Consider the following 14,580-nt stretch of genomic DNA (forward strand, 5'->3'; position numbering starts at 1 on the left):
TGCTAATTCCACTGCAATAATTATACTTAAGCAGTTAACGCTTCCTATTTGCTAATATTTTTAACGCCATTGAAATAAAAGAAAAATTATAGCAACGACAGACTGAGCCCGAATAGACTTTTATCACTTTCAAGAGCCGTTGAGCAGGAAAGGAAATAAAACCATTTAAATAAAACACGTACGGAACGGTCAAAAACAAAGGAAGACAAGAATACCAGAAGCCACGCAAATCCAAGGCAAAACAACTTCTGAATACAATTATTAAAAGTTTTGATAGTTCGCGTTGATTCAACGCACATTTCCGCAAAAGCGAGTATACAAGCTCCTTCATCGGCTATCCCCGAATATCACCAGAATCGGATAAAAAAACCTCAGAAAGAAAAATACACTTATCGCACCAATGGGCACATAATAAATTATTACAGCATCTCTTTCCGATCGCAGAGAGCGAGATCGCACCGGCCATAATCCACACAACAATTATTATTATTACTGAATCCTCCAACAACTTCGTCACTCGAATGTGTCACACCGGCATGTGCGTTTCTTCCAAGGAACTCTTCTCGTCATCGCCATCGTCCCGCTCGGAATCGCTCTGATCCACATCACAATCATCCTTATCCAGTTCATGCAGTTCCTCCTTCGTGTAAAATCGCGACAAACCGCGCCGCAGCGGCACCATGAGCAACAGGACAAAGGGGAATCCCAGTGCGGCATCGGTGGATTTAACGGCAATCAGCACGGCCAGGCAGGCCAGCTGGATGCCGGTGAAGGCGTGCATCTTCCAGGTCCGCACTTTCCGTACGTAGTTCAGATCATAGTGGTGTTTGGCTGGTCGGAAGAACAGTTTAATCCGATCCACAAACTGCACGCCCGTAATGGAGCTCAGACCCAGGTACAGAAAAACACCGAACACCACAGCTTTGGGGATAAGACGCAGGGCGGGCGATCCAAACACCACACCACAACCTGCGAGGTAAAGCATTACATAATGTATTTAATACAACAACTAAAAACAATGATAAAACAGTGATAAATACAACAACCAAGTACTTTTCATTTGTTCACACCTAAAATACAATTACAGATAGGTATCTTTTGGAAATTAATTCGATTAAGTCACAAAACATAAGAGAATAAGATTTCTACAAGGTTTATCCGAAAGACCGAATCCCTGGAATTTCCTTCTTACCAATTAGGAAACTGCAGAAGAAATTTGTCACACGCTGCTCCCTAACTTCCAACAATTTTGGCTTTTCACCAGGGGCATGGGTTCGACTATAAACCGACAAACTGGAGATGTGGGAGATGGTCTGGACAGTGGCTGCACACATCCATGGTAATCCAAAGAAAGAGCAGGCCAGCGCCATAAAGGAAACAATCAGCAAATCCAAATGGTAACCCGAACCTTTTTTTAGCTTGCGTTCCTTCTTATTCACCAGTATACTGCAAAGGAAAGGGTGTTTCCATTACGCAACCCACTACGAGATGGATTTGAAAAACTTCCCAGGTCCTTACCACGTTATCTGCACCTCCACGTACATCAAGATGAAAACGAGGAGGGCGGGAATGATTGCGGCCACCACCTCCCACCCAGCGATGGCCTTCTTAATCCCAAAGGGATTGATAAACCAACCGCGCTTATTAGGCGCTGTTGGGGTCAAATCACTTGGAATGTCTAATTTCTATAACGATCACAACAAGTCTTGCTTTCAGTCGTCGCGATTCGTTATTATCATCTAATAACTGAAGGTAATTACGAAATCAGATTACATGCATACATACAATATACTCGTATATGTATCTACAATCTTCGGACAATAAGTAATATCACTACATCAGTACTAAACCAAACCCTTACGGCCTTACCATACAACTATTTTAAGAGCGACGCGCTACGTATAAATTTACTTACCGCCGTGTGGATAGGAACCAAGATGTCCACCAGCACCATAGCACAAATTGCAATCGGTACACCGAAATCCCCAATGGCTCTTCTCGCCTACAAAGAAAATTCAACAACTGCTGGCAAAATTTATCACAAGAAAATCCATACAGTACTCACATTTCTCCCTAAGTATTTGCTATTTCGAAATTGCCGGAGCTCAGTGGCAATAAACAACGTTCCAATAATCAAAATAACACAGAATAAAGCGGTGTTCGGTTCATTAGAATATTCGGTCACCGTCTCATCAAAATGTGTTGCGAACGAACGGCTGATGTTGGGATGGTCGAAGGAAGGCAGAATTTCGTACGTCCGACGATGAGCCGGATTTAATAAGCTCAAGTTCTGAATCTGTGAGCCATTTAACGCACGGATGGCTAACGTTTTCTCCCTTTCCGTGCAGTATTCATCAATCGTCAGCAAAGGATGGGCATAAAAGACCTAGAGCAAACAACGTTGTTCCAATTTTAACCAAAGCGTCGCAAATAACTTAGAAATAAGCGCATGACCTTTGCAATTTTTAATGACACATGACGATATCTCTATTTTAGTAATATAATTATGCCTTAGTGGCGCATAATAACGCGCCTTATGCATCTAAGTCAACTTTTTAGTCCCTATGAATACGTAAATATTTTCTTATTCACGAGTGCTGTTTTGGAACTATTTCTGAACTGGAAAACTCCCAGATTATTTGTGTAAATTTGTTCAACGACATGTAGCAGAGCGCGTTGCATAGTCCACGTCCGCAGTCTTTTCGCTTTTCAACAGCAACTTACGTAATAAATTCTCTGGAGCGATTCAAATGTAAAGATAAAGGCAATCAATACAGCAAAGACTTCTTCCGTGAAGCGGGTCACGTGACGTATCAAAACACCTAAATCGAAGGCCGTGACGATGGCAGCCAGGGCCGCCACCCAGAATCCAATCCATATCCGAAATGGCATGAACTCAATGTGACTTGACTTACAAAACTGCAAATAAACGACATTGATGTGTCAAAAACATCTGAACCTGAATAAAGAATATGTACATATATGTGTGTATACAAAAATCAATAGTCCAGCACATTCCGGGGCAGGAAGCGACGAGCATTTTAATGGCTTCCTTCAGCCATGACAGCACCAGAGCGCTCTGTGTGTTTGTCCGCAAAGACGGTCGGTCCATACACACACACATAGACAGTGTATAACCGCGCACAAAAGATCCCACAGCATGGGAATTTTTTTGCGCACAAAGGCTCAGCCTGATCAAGTTTACAACATTATGGAGCGGCCTCGGCCTCTCTGCCGGCAGCGTTATTGGTTGGTAATCAACCATAACCCGAAAGCTTCTTTTACAAAGGCGTTTCATCAGCGCCAGCGTCCAATACTCTCAAGTATTTTCCAAGCAAAAAAATAGCTTTATGATGTAATGACTCGTTAATCGCACCCCGGAATGCGTGCAGAAAAATTTATCCCGCTGGTAAAGCATCTGCGACCACCATCAATGCGGCCGTGGAAAATACATTCATCCATCGAAATAAGGGTCGGTCAATATAAAAACATTTTTTCAGTAGCATATTAGATCACTTCTTATCTTGTAAACGAAATATAAAGTAGTACGAACAAACTCGAACGAAATGTCACTGCTTTATCCTACATTCTTCTGTAAAATTTGTAACAAGGGAACTAAAATTTCTCATACTTTACTGAAAACATCTGAACTACACATATTTGCATTTTCTGTAGATAAGCGCAATTTATTCCAAGTAAATACCTTATAAAGACTGTATTCAAAAACCAGTAATGGTCCCGTGGCGCCAATTATAGTCAGTGGCTGGGCTGACACAAGGGAGAACATCATTCCGCAGAGCGATGAAGCGATTAACATTTCCGACACTCCCATGTAATGTTTGACTTTATCCTCTGCATCCAAAGAACAAACCACATTCTTACACACAAGCAACTCGACGGTAAACAGGCGCTATGCAAACATTTTTTCCTCCTCTATGCCTTACCCAATATCCCGCCAAAGGTTATGGCCGGGGCCAGATTAGCGAAAAAGATGAAGAAAATTGATGCCAGGCACTGAAAATTCAGTCCATCCCGAATATCGCTCCAGTACCAAGGAAACCGGCGTTTCACATCATTAATCAGGCCGCCAAACAGTCGACCCGTTCGCCGTAACGTATCATCCGGAATCACAGAATATCGGCGCTTTTTGGCAGGGTACTTCTTTGGACTAGCAAGCGGAGAGACATCTTTACGGGACATACGACGTCTTTGCTGGACATTTTTATTCATTTTTTGAATGTCTGATAAGGGTAACAGCGATGGTTTATCCAAATGGCCAGGTGGTAGAACGATGCTGTCGGCCAGGAATTCATTCATAGCGTTGAGCAAGTCGCGCCGGTCATCGGCTCGGTATGCGGCATCGTGAAAATCCTGGAAACGTCATTAGCATTATAGCTACGGATTTTGGCAGGCTAGAGTACACAATCCGCGTAGTACAACCGCTGCCAAATTGACATGCACAGCATCTGCTACCCCAAGTCTTAATCGAATAAAACATCAATCAATACTAATTTACCAGGCGTTTTCGTGGAAGTCATTTGTAAACAAAATTCACAAGATGAAGTTTTCTGTGTGCGTACAACGGTGCATCACAATAAACTGTCGTCAACCCTTATGTCACGTTCGCATGTAGCAAAACATAAATCTTCAACAAAAAAGACGTTTGAACTACCCCAACTCTCTGCCTGACAACTTTAACATCTTAATAATCTTATCTACTGTTTTCTTCTGAAACACTTTTTTCATCCATGTTCCGGCGACATTTTCTCTACTGCTTACTGCTACGAATCTATTTCTTTGAATTTACCGATAGAATTTATTTATTACAATATATGTTTTCTTTTCCAAGTTGGTTAAGGTATTTATCCCATACGTTACCTTGTTCGACATCAGAGTGGACAGGGACCGACCAATCTCATAGTAATCGAGCGAACCTTTTGGACATAGCAAAACAAACAGAAACCGAATCGGCACATCCACTTCCAAAAATCCATGCAGATTAGCTGCGTAAGCCAGTCGCACAAAGGCTACAGCCGGCTCGCGGAGAAAATCCAGCGCTCCCACCAACACTGTTGTCGCTTCGGCGCCGTGAGGAATACGCTTGCGAATCTGAGGGATCTGCGAGAACTTCCGGGGATGCGCATCAAATGAGGCACTATTGGGCAACGGCTTGCCGGTGTTCTCTGTCGACACTGTCACATCCGTGGCGTTAGCTGGTAGTTGAACTTGGCCCGCTTCGATATCCTTCAGGCTGGCTGCACTATTCATCCGCTGCACACTGTTTCCGGTTCGTGTTCGTGAAAAGCTCAGTCTGTATGACACAATGGCAATCATTAGCGGAAGTCATCCAAATCAAAGCATATAACCAGATATAAATCAGTGCTGCCACTGCAACGGCGACACTTACGATGCGATCAAATTCTGGAAATTCATGGCCGATCCGCTCCCTTTCATTTTAGTTGGCGGTTGCTCCGACATATGGCTATCATAATATTCACGCATTTAATAAAATTACCTAAGGTACGATACTCGTAACAACTCCGCTAGACGTTTGTAAGTAACTCTGAGTTTTAAAATATACATTCAAACACTGTCCCGTTCCAACGCAAATTTAAAATATACAGTTTAAGACCAAAATGCATTCTAAACACACGATTGTTCACAAGCAGCCGTAATTAATACAGTATTTGAGCAAGCACTAACGATAAGAATTATTTCTACGAGACTGCTTAACTAAAAATCATTCATCCCTTGTGGATTCTCTACAGATTTTCAAATTCTGATTAAACAGCATCTCACCGGTGTCGAACAAGGAGAGCTCTTGTCACCGGCCACCTATCAGCATGCTTAATCTGATCCGTGATAACCATATTATCCACCTTCAAAAAATGCGGCATATAAAATATACTTTCTGTGACTGAACAGTAAAGCATAAGTGGCCTTCTACGTACAACAGCCATGGTTATAGTGCCAATATCACTTCCTTCAAGATCCAATAAAACTGTGCCTGAATGAATGCAGAGTCAACATCATCTCTATTCAATGTCTCGTATTGTCGTTACATAAACCCAACGACGACGACGAACCTTTCTCAAGACACTTGCGCAGTTCAAGCAAACTGTGAAAGGATAAGGATGCAGCATGTGGCTTTCCCCACTTGTCACCCATTTCAACATCCTCTTCATATTTTATCCAACGGGCCTTTTCCTTCCATTCCATTTGCTCTCCATCTTGCACTAATTCTTCCATCTCCACATAAACCTATTACAAAATGTATTAATATTCCATACGTACGATATACTAATCTTCTCACTTTCGCACTCTTTATTAAGGTAATTTTTTCTGCTGCCAATGAATAAATAAAATCGCTTAGCACTTTCGAAGTCAGAAGAAACAGTCCCATAAATATGTAAAAATCTATCAATTAATTGTGCGACGGTCACACGATCCTACGTACTTCATGTGGAGTGCGTTCGTATCGTCTCTTTTGTGGAATTGGTCCACCGGCGTGCACAGTACCGGCTCTTCTGAGGACTGCTGCTGCTGGATGACCTTTGCCGGGATGTATGATAGATTTTACACCTTTCATTCTTGGTCTTACTCCAACTTTCCCAGCCTGCATTCTATGGCCTACCGAAGTACACAAAAACCTTTTAAAATCTGACTGCTTTCCTTAGTATTACGTTACGCTCATACCCCACATTCCATCCAAATCTTTATCTTTCAAATTAACAGCTTCTTCGGTTTCAGTTGGCATTGACTTTAGGACGGATTCCACATCAGAGCCGACACGTCGTCGTGAACTGGGATCCTCAAACAGCGGCGTAGATCGTGCCGCACGCATTTGTTTACGACTACAAAATTTTATTCCATAACAGCAACATGAGGGCGTAATTCTAACACATCCGCTTTCAGTCATTTTAACATGTTTAAAAGATCAGACCGACAATTAAAATCTCCGATGCTACAGTCACAGTGGAAATTCTCCAGTAATTTTTTAACCACCTTTACCATGCGCAATGATTTTAAAATGATCAAGCATCCAGTTCTGCAAACTCACCTGCGTCGTCGCTCTTTTGCTTGCCACAATTCGTCATCGTCGGACATTGTACCAATGAGAAAGCGCACTTCCCCATTGGGCTCCGACGGCGCCCGCGGGAGCAGTGTTCCTGTGGATTGATGCTCGGGTGAAGAATGCTCTTGAATGGATACGGATTTCTGAAGCCTATGACTGCCGGCTGAGCCACGGCGATGTTCAGTCACACTTCCCTTAGGTGAGCCGGGTGGTGACTCATGCGCCAGGGATTCGGCACTGAAATAAAATTTGGCTCGGGAGGGCTTAGTCGGCTGGAATGCCGGCTCCTGTTCAGGCTCATGATCATGCTCCCCTCCATACACTGGTGGGCCGGCATCGGCCAGTGCTGATAACAGCGGTTCCTGTGGAATAGATTAGCTATTAATGGAGTTAATATCGCATGTAAACATGGTAAACTAGCTTAATTCACTCTGTTCATTGTCAAAATTTCGTATCAGTGAGCCTCTTCCTGACTGAAACTAATTCGTGGATTCAACAGTACGTTCTCGGCCACTGGTGCCGTACTGAATAAAATCCTTCAAAAGTCCATTCGTGATTTGTGCATTTGCGTACTCGATGTATTTCTGAACCGAAGACTGTTACTGTACCTTTATTGTACATGTACATATGTACACATTACTTAAAATCAATAATGTAAACTGTTAAAAAAATTAAGAATAATAAAGTGCAAATCCAGAAATCCAGAATATGTAGCTACTTCGAAAATTTTAATATTTGTTTTGTTTCGACATTGTGCTACAAGGCGTACTATTGCACAAACATATTACGCAAGTCCATAGCAGAAACACGATCTAGTCACGTTTTTCAAAGACCTTCCGCGCAAGCACTGCATCATAAATTGGCATTCGATAACAACGAATTAGTGGCAGTCTCTCATGCGATATCTTTATGCTAAAAATATGCCCCTTCAGTTCTACGGTGGTCTTGAAAAGCCCTTAAACAGTTTACAACATCGTAGAGCTCGTTAGGAAAATTTTCAATTGACTGCAAAGAGCTTGTTATGAGTGTCAGTGATGTGCTCTTTAGTTTGCTCTAATTGTTAAGGACGAGCTGATGAGATGCACAATCCACACTTTCCATAAATCAACACTGGTCTGGTTGGCTGGTGTTTCCCATCGAATCTCACTAATCAAGAATGACGCAAAACCTTTCAATCGCTTAATGTTTTGAAAAGTAAAAGGAACGATGAACAACGTGCCGAAGTGGCAAAAAAGTTTATTTATTTTCCGAATCGAAAACCCTTGCTTCAGCAATACTGTGTTATTATTAAGTAAGGGCTACAGTGATTTTTAGCGGATTCAATTGCTCATTCCAACGTCAAAAAATGCCAGTGTTATTTGTAAACCATGCAACATAAAGAAGCATTTGTTATGATTATGACTAACATAAAACAGGTAAGTAACGAACACTTCAGAAGAACACCGGCACTTTTGCGTCAACATCCCGATCGTTAACGTAGTTATCTCCCACTATGGGACATCGTATTACGCTACAGAAAATCAATACAAATGCGAGTTATCGAATTATTGCCAGCCATTAACCGGGCCCATAATACCAACACAGAGGGACTGATGAATAATAATTCCGCTTTGTGCACCGTGGTTTGTGCGACAGACTCAACGATGAATTAATACTGGTGCTTACCTGTTGATCATCGCCGTCGGTGGGCTCTGTCTGCTCACTAACCGGCTGCAGAATATGCGGAAATGAGGCAGGTGCATCTAATAAGGCTCGGAATTCGGGAGTAAACGTGCGCTCCTGTAAACGTGCCGGATGACTGGCAGAAGGCGGGATAGATTTCCGGCGGCCCAGTTTCTTTTTTAAATACTGCGGGACAAGGGGATGGTGGGTGTGTAAAGTGGCTCCGCTAAAGCCGCGGTGCTCTGAAATAGTTCCAGATTAACAACAGACTGTACCGGAAAAACAAGAACTATCGAAAGATTCGAAACAAAAGCATTGCATCAAAGAAAGACACGACAAAAACAGTATTTAACAATCAGCCGTAAATTTAGGTGCAATTATCGCGTATCTTGCAGATGACAGAATCGTCATACAGTTAAATGTGCGGCTGAGGAAAACACAGCAGTTTACACTCTCTAGTGACTTAGCTTCAACAAACAGTTAGCAAATGATCCAAAAATAGCCATTAATTACGCCAAAAAATAATTATAAATTAAATTAAATTTTCGGATAATACAGAAACATATTTTTGCACATTTACTTAACACATACCGACATACGTAATAATTAGTATCGACTATCGGTTATCTCCTAAACACCTGAACATTCCAATGCCGATAAGAACGATGATTTAACAACACTTTACAGAGTACACAGACCTTTGATCAACAAGACACACATTTTTTTATGCAATACAACTTAGTTGAATATTTACAGTTACTGTTTTGTAAACGGAAAAGTTTTTTTTTCTCGGCCTACCGTCGAAATCTTCATCATCAAACCGGTCGGAATCTTCCCCCACATCCGTATCCGGCTGGTCAGAAGAGGGAAGCACAAGGGATTCAGAGGTGTTCTTCGGCGTCAGAAGTTTCTCCAGCACATCGTTCAGTTCGGGATCGAGCGGGGCCAGTGTGCCGCCTCCGGCTGACGAGCTGGCCTCATCCTCCGCAAAACCATTGCCAGCCGTGCTGCGTCCCTGTAGGGGACGCCGTTCCATATCGGCGCTGCTTTCCTCCTCTGATTCCGCATGAATGAAACTAGTTTCCACAGTATCGTCGGCTGCCGATGGGAAGAGAGGCTGCAACAATGGATACACTTTGTGGAGCAGTCATTATCAAAAGAACTGATGAGAGCGCGCGCGCACACACAATATCAGCCGTGATTCTCTGGCTACTCTCGTCAGGGATTGATCATAAACAACAGACGCGAGCAAGAGACGCTCGGCGAAACCTTGACTTTACATTCGACTAATGGGCAACTCAAGTCGTCATATTCGCAACGTTACACGGCATCTGAAGTGGATCTAGTTCGGCAAGCGCCGCTTTATAAGTGCACTGTCCCACTGTAAATAATCGTACAGCGCTGCAGTATTTTAAATTAAACAAATTTATGAATGTGTTTGATCAAGAGTCAGAGTAGTGTGGCATGGACCGAGAGGCGGCTCGCCGCGCGCGAAAAGCTCAGTGCGCAAAACACAAAAATAATCATACTCTCCTGTATTAGGCCAGTGTGCACCAGTGTACGGGTTCACAGTCCGCTGATCACACACATGCGGCTGGCTCTATGCTGATGCCTGTACAAAAACGCTGGGCGGGGATCAGCATTAATAATAATAAGCTTCCTGTTACTTACCATTTTCAAGTACATCCCTAAACGTTAATCGTCGAGCCGGAATTTGAAGAAGATAGCAGTAAATGTCACTAACCACTTTGCCCTGAAATATGTGTCCTGATCCTTCCGACTACATTATAATTATTGTATATATTATTTTTGCAACGGATTCTTCCGCAACTTGCCGGCTCAACCGGAAGCGCTACTTATTACAGCAACGTAATTAGCGGTATATTTAGCCCTACATTTGTCAAGTATCGGTGCATGCAAATATGTTTGTGTGTAAATTTACTGAAGTATGTATAAAAATCAGCTAACAATAAGTTGCACACAAAACGCCACATTGTTGCACAATTGCGCCGGCTTCATCGGGATTAAAGAGTCGTAAATCTCAATGTTAACGTAAAAATGCTTTTTTCGGTTACGAGAATATGCTAATTGCATCATCGTCTGGAGGACGGTGTTGCAGCTTTGGAAGATTTTTGACAGGCATGTATAATGCCTTCTTGTACTTATGATTTAGAGCAGCAACAAAAACTTGGTATTAACAACTGTCTAGCGTCCACAGTTCCATGACGTCGTTAATATCGATTGCACTTTTTGTTATTAAGAAGCAGCGGCGCGCGCGCTTGGTAATCAAAACCCTCGCTGATCCAACAACATAACCATGACGATTTTTACATTTTACTGTCCTAACGTCTCAACTCGCGGCGAAGTGGGATCCGCGCTGTACATACGCACGGTATCCAAAGGGGAAAAACTTAGTTATAGAAAATCGACCATTCCTACGGCCCGCAACTAACCGATTTGCAAATTGATTTCCGCCTTGCTCTTGCACTACTGCTACAACTTCGCCATGAATTTAATTGTCAAGAAACATCTTGAAACTACGCATGACAATAGCGCCAAACTCATAAAAAACACAGGCTTTGCAGTTCCATTTCTATGCAAAAGGTTATGGCAAATGCAGTGGACTCATACATGTACATCGGTAAAACTTAAAGGTTTAAACATACTTACTCATAAATGTTAGCATTTGATTGCAGCAAGGCGGAAACTCGATCGTCGGATACTTTTTAATTTGCATCGGCAACTTCAAAGTATCCGTAATAAATTTTGTTTAATTTCTTAAATTATTTGGATTGCTCTCTCAAAATGGTAGCCAATTAAAGTAAACGTTGCTCCTAACTGTAATAAGCAATGCTTTTGTTACGAAAGAAAGTACGTTCAAAATTAGCAGATTACTATATTGACCGTCGCGTAGACGGATTGTGAGCTACGCCATAATAATTAACGATTATTACATAATTAACTGAAGTAGAAGAAATAAACATAAGCAGTGCAGCAGTGATCCACATACAAAAGTACGAGTATACTATACACAGTATAGAACTATACTTTTCTGAAGTATAGATATACTTCAATATCTATATAATTAAGTAACTTTTACACGCTCGTCTCAGTCTTGTGTGTTGCACAGTCTGCGTTACAGCACGATACATGTAGCATAGTGGCGTGTTCTGCGCAAAGTGTGACATAAAGCAGCGTAAGTAAACATTAATTCCTGATGTACTTCAACAGTAGAAACACAATGGCATAACTTTTCCACCGAAGTTAAACATTTGAAGAGCTTATTTTTTATCATTCTACATAGGTCTGTATACAATCCAAATAATATTTGTGCTTAGCCTCTCGCCGCTGGTTACAGGATAATGTCAATCTTGGAATGACGCAAAGAAAGTGTAATGTGTCTTATTTATGTGACCACGAGCTCTAAGGAATCTGTAAGAATTCTGTGATCTGTAGCAAATTAAACGGAATTGCTCACATCCGGTAACATATTATGGTTGCCATACTGCACTCGACTTCCTGTTAACGCATAATGCAAATCGTATCAATCTGCAGCAGCACATTCACGAAACATTTTCGGATTATCGCATAAACAGCAACAAAATAGAGTGACTATATACTGTTTTTCAATCATTAAATCATAAACTATTTAGTTTGTATAAATCATGAACCAAATTTCTGAACCTGTACCTGAAACTAAACTATCTGTATTATACGTAGTTTTTGCGGCATGCGTACTGAACATTCAAATCTTGAAACCCGTAGTTCCAAAAAAACTTATTACCTTGCTTGATTATGTTCTGTACTTAAAACCTTCGCAAATAAATAAAACATCTGCAAAAAAATTCACTGACTTGTATGTATAGAATATGCCTGATTTTGAATGATAAGGTTAATCTGATCAATCACGTAAGTATTAAAAGGTTATGCAAAAACCGACAGATCTCATGTGGAAATCAAAGTATACTATACACTATTTTTTCCCATCATCCGCCGTCTAACTGAAGATTGGTTATACCTTGCGGCCTTGCAGGAAGATCAGGACACGCTAGCTTGGATTTCACTTCCTCTGTTCTTTTCGGTTTATGCAAATGTACGGTAGCAATGTGCATATCGTATTTAACAGTGTTACATGCTTAGCTGATCGGAAATTTTCCGTGCATTATTTGAAGAATTCTTATGAAGTTTTATACACGATCTCCGTACAATAATTAAGTATAACTTTTGCAGTAATGAAACGAATAACAAATATTGCTTCAAGAAAGGAGTGTTTGGGTTCCAAAGAAATGAATCTGAGGATAGGAGGTTCTTACAAACAACTAAGTAACTGAAAATTTGAAATCGTAGCGGTACTAATCGTAAACGTAAGCCAGCTTTGCATTGTGCATTTCCCTCAAAGTAAGCTTTATGTATTATCTAACTTAATTATGGTGGATTTGTAATTGTTAATGAAAAAATTTACAACCTCAATAAAAGGTAGAAAGCGTTCACCGTTTATTGCGGAAAGTGAAAACCTTTACTGACAACAAGTTCTAAGATTTATATCTAAAACATTTGCAGCTTACCTCCGCGGTATGAAAATCAGAGAGGGAGGTGGACAAAAAAATGCCATTTTCATTGTCTAGGGCCTCCTTATCCATGCATGTGACAAGAGATAGCCGGGATTAATCCACCAGATTATTCCATTTAAGACGGATGCAAGCAGTTCTCGTTTATTGCGGTTTTCATTGTGCCATATATATAACGATGCATGCGGCATCGGCGCATTATTTGCGGAATGTATCTATATACGGTATTTGTGCACAGCAACTCTCGCGTCTCATTATTTCAAGATTCGAAGGATCCATTTGACAAATATCGTCTAATTGGTCACAATTAAAAATTCACATGAGTTTAGTCAGCCATAATTCCCGCGTAATGTATCCACATTCATTAATTCCGCTAGAAAAAACGATTTGTGCACTGTGCAGTTTATATACAGTGCAGTAGTGCGGTTGCAAGTCATAATGTGCGAAAATGTGCGCAGCGACGACGACGATATGCGGCTACCGAGCGAATGAGCAAAAATCTGCATATAACAATGGGAAGCCATGAGAGGAAGACATTTGATTTGATGCCGTCGTTTTTCCAAAGCAGCGCATTGATAGTAATGTACACACAACCACCGCTGGAGAGTGTGTATATAGGAATACACTTATCTGTGGTGGGGTACAAGTTTTCGCGCCATGTCCGCATATATCTGAGCTGCGGGCTGTATCATGTACGAAGATGGGATGGATGGCTGGAGTAGTGTGCCGCGTACTACGGCGGTCTTAATCTGGGAACGCGCCCGGCCAGCCCGACATTATGTCATGACATGATTTGGGGAATATGTATGTTAGCCGGGGAAAACTGCTGATACAACACAGTCAACAGCGGCAGTACGACAACGCGAACATTAGTTCATCACGAACAAACCCCGTGCCAAGGGTCCAGAGATGGCGGCTAGCGGAAGAGGGAACAAGAGAAGAGCTAACTGTGATAAATGCATACTATACAGCTTATCGCAAACACATGATCCAGCTGCTTCGGGAATGTGGCCGCGGCGTCGATTGCATTTAGTGTTGGCCGTTCTCCGGTTTCCTTCGCTTGATATTGCCGCTGCGCATAATACGTTTACTGTAGCACTGCTAACTGTGTTATACATAGTTACGGGACTCATAAGTCTGGTCCTGTCTGGATATAACGTTGTTTCGAAAGGAATACGTATGTATAGCAAATATCCATGTTAAATTATGATATGATTTACAGCTTTGTTTAAGCGCAGCCGGTGCTCTTTCTTAACCTTTATGCCATAACTGCTC

At 41.7% G+C, this 14,580-nt stretch overlaps 1 protein-coding gene across 3 annotated transcripts; it reads right to left on the reverse strand.

The window, feature by feature from the left end:
* Positions 1-107: 107 nt before the first annotated feature.
* Positions 108-14,334, reverse strand: LOC129590795 (band 3 anion transport protein-like). 3 transcript variants are annotated; one of them, XM_055486174.1, is made up of 19 exons: positions 14,270-14,334; positions 9,536-9,854; positions 8,741-8,979; positions 7,061-7,437; positions 6,697-6,854; positions 6,458-6,630; positions 6,087-6,261; positions 5,952-6,007; positions 5,800-5,879; positions 5,408-5,482; positions 4,879-5,311; positions 3,945-4,371; positions 3,704-3,852; positions 2,725-2,919; positions 2,066-2,386; positions 1,916-2,002; positions 1,519-1,685; positions 1,193-1,446; positions 108-969 (listed from the first exon to the last, which is right to left on the reverse strand). In XM_055486174.1, exons 2-19 carry the CDS (start codon positions 9,771-9,773, stop codon positions 527-529), a joined length of 4,047 nt encoding a protein of 1,348 aa, XP_055342149.1. In that variant the 5' UTR covers positions 9,774-9,854; positions 14,270-14,334; the 3' UTR covers positions 108-526. The 3 variants fall into 3 exon arrangements, with proteins under 3 accessions (XP_055342149.1, XP_055342147.1, XP_055342148.1); XM_055486172.1 differs by lacking the exon at positions 14,270-14,334 and adding an exon at positions 13,303-13,830; XM_055486173.1 differs by lacking the exon at positions 14,270-14,334 and adding an exon at positions 9,925-10,270.
* Between the last annotated feature and the right edge of the window lie 246 nt (positions 14,335-14,580).

Source organism: Paramacrobiotus metropolitanus, unplaced genomic scaffold, assembly GCF_019649055.1.
Source record: "Paramacrobiotus metropolitanus isolate TYO unplaced genomic scaffold, Prichtersi_v1.0 Parri_scaffold0000042, whole genome shotgun sequence".
Classification (NCBI taxonomy): domain Eukaryota; kingdom Metazoa; phylum Tardigrada; class Eutardigrada; order Parachela; family Macrobiotidae; genus Paramacrobiotus; species Paramacrobiotus metropolitanus.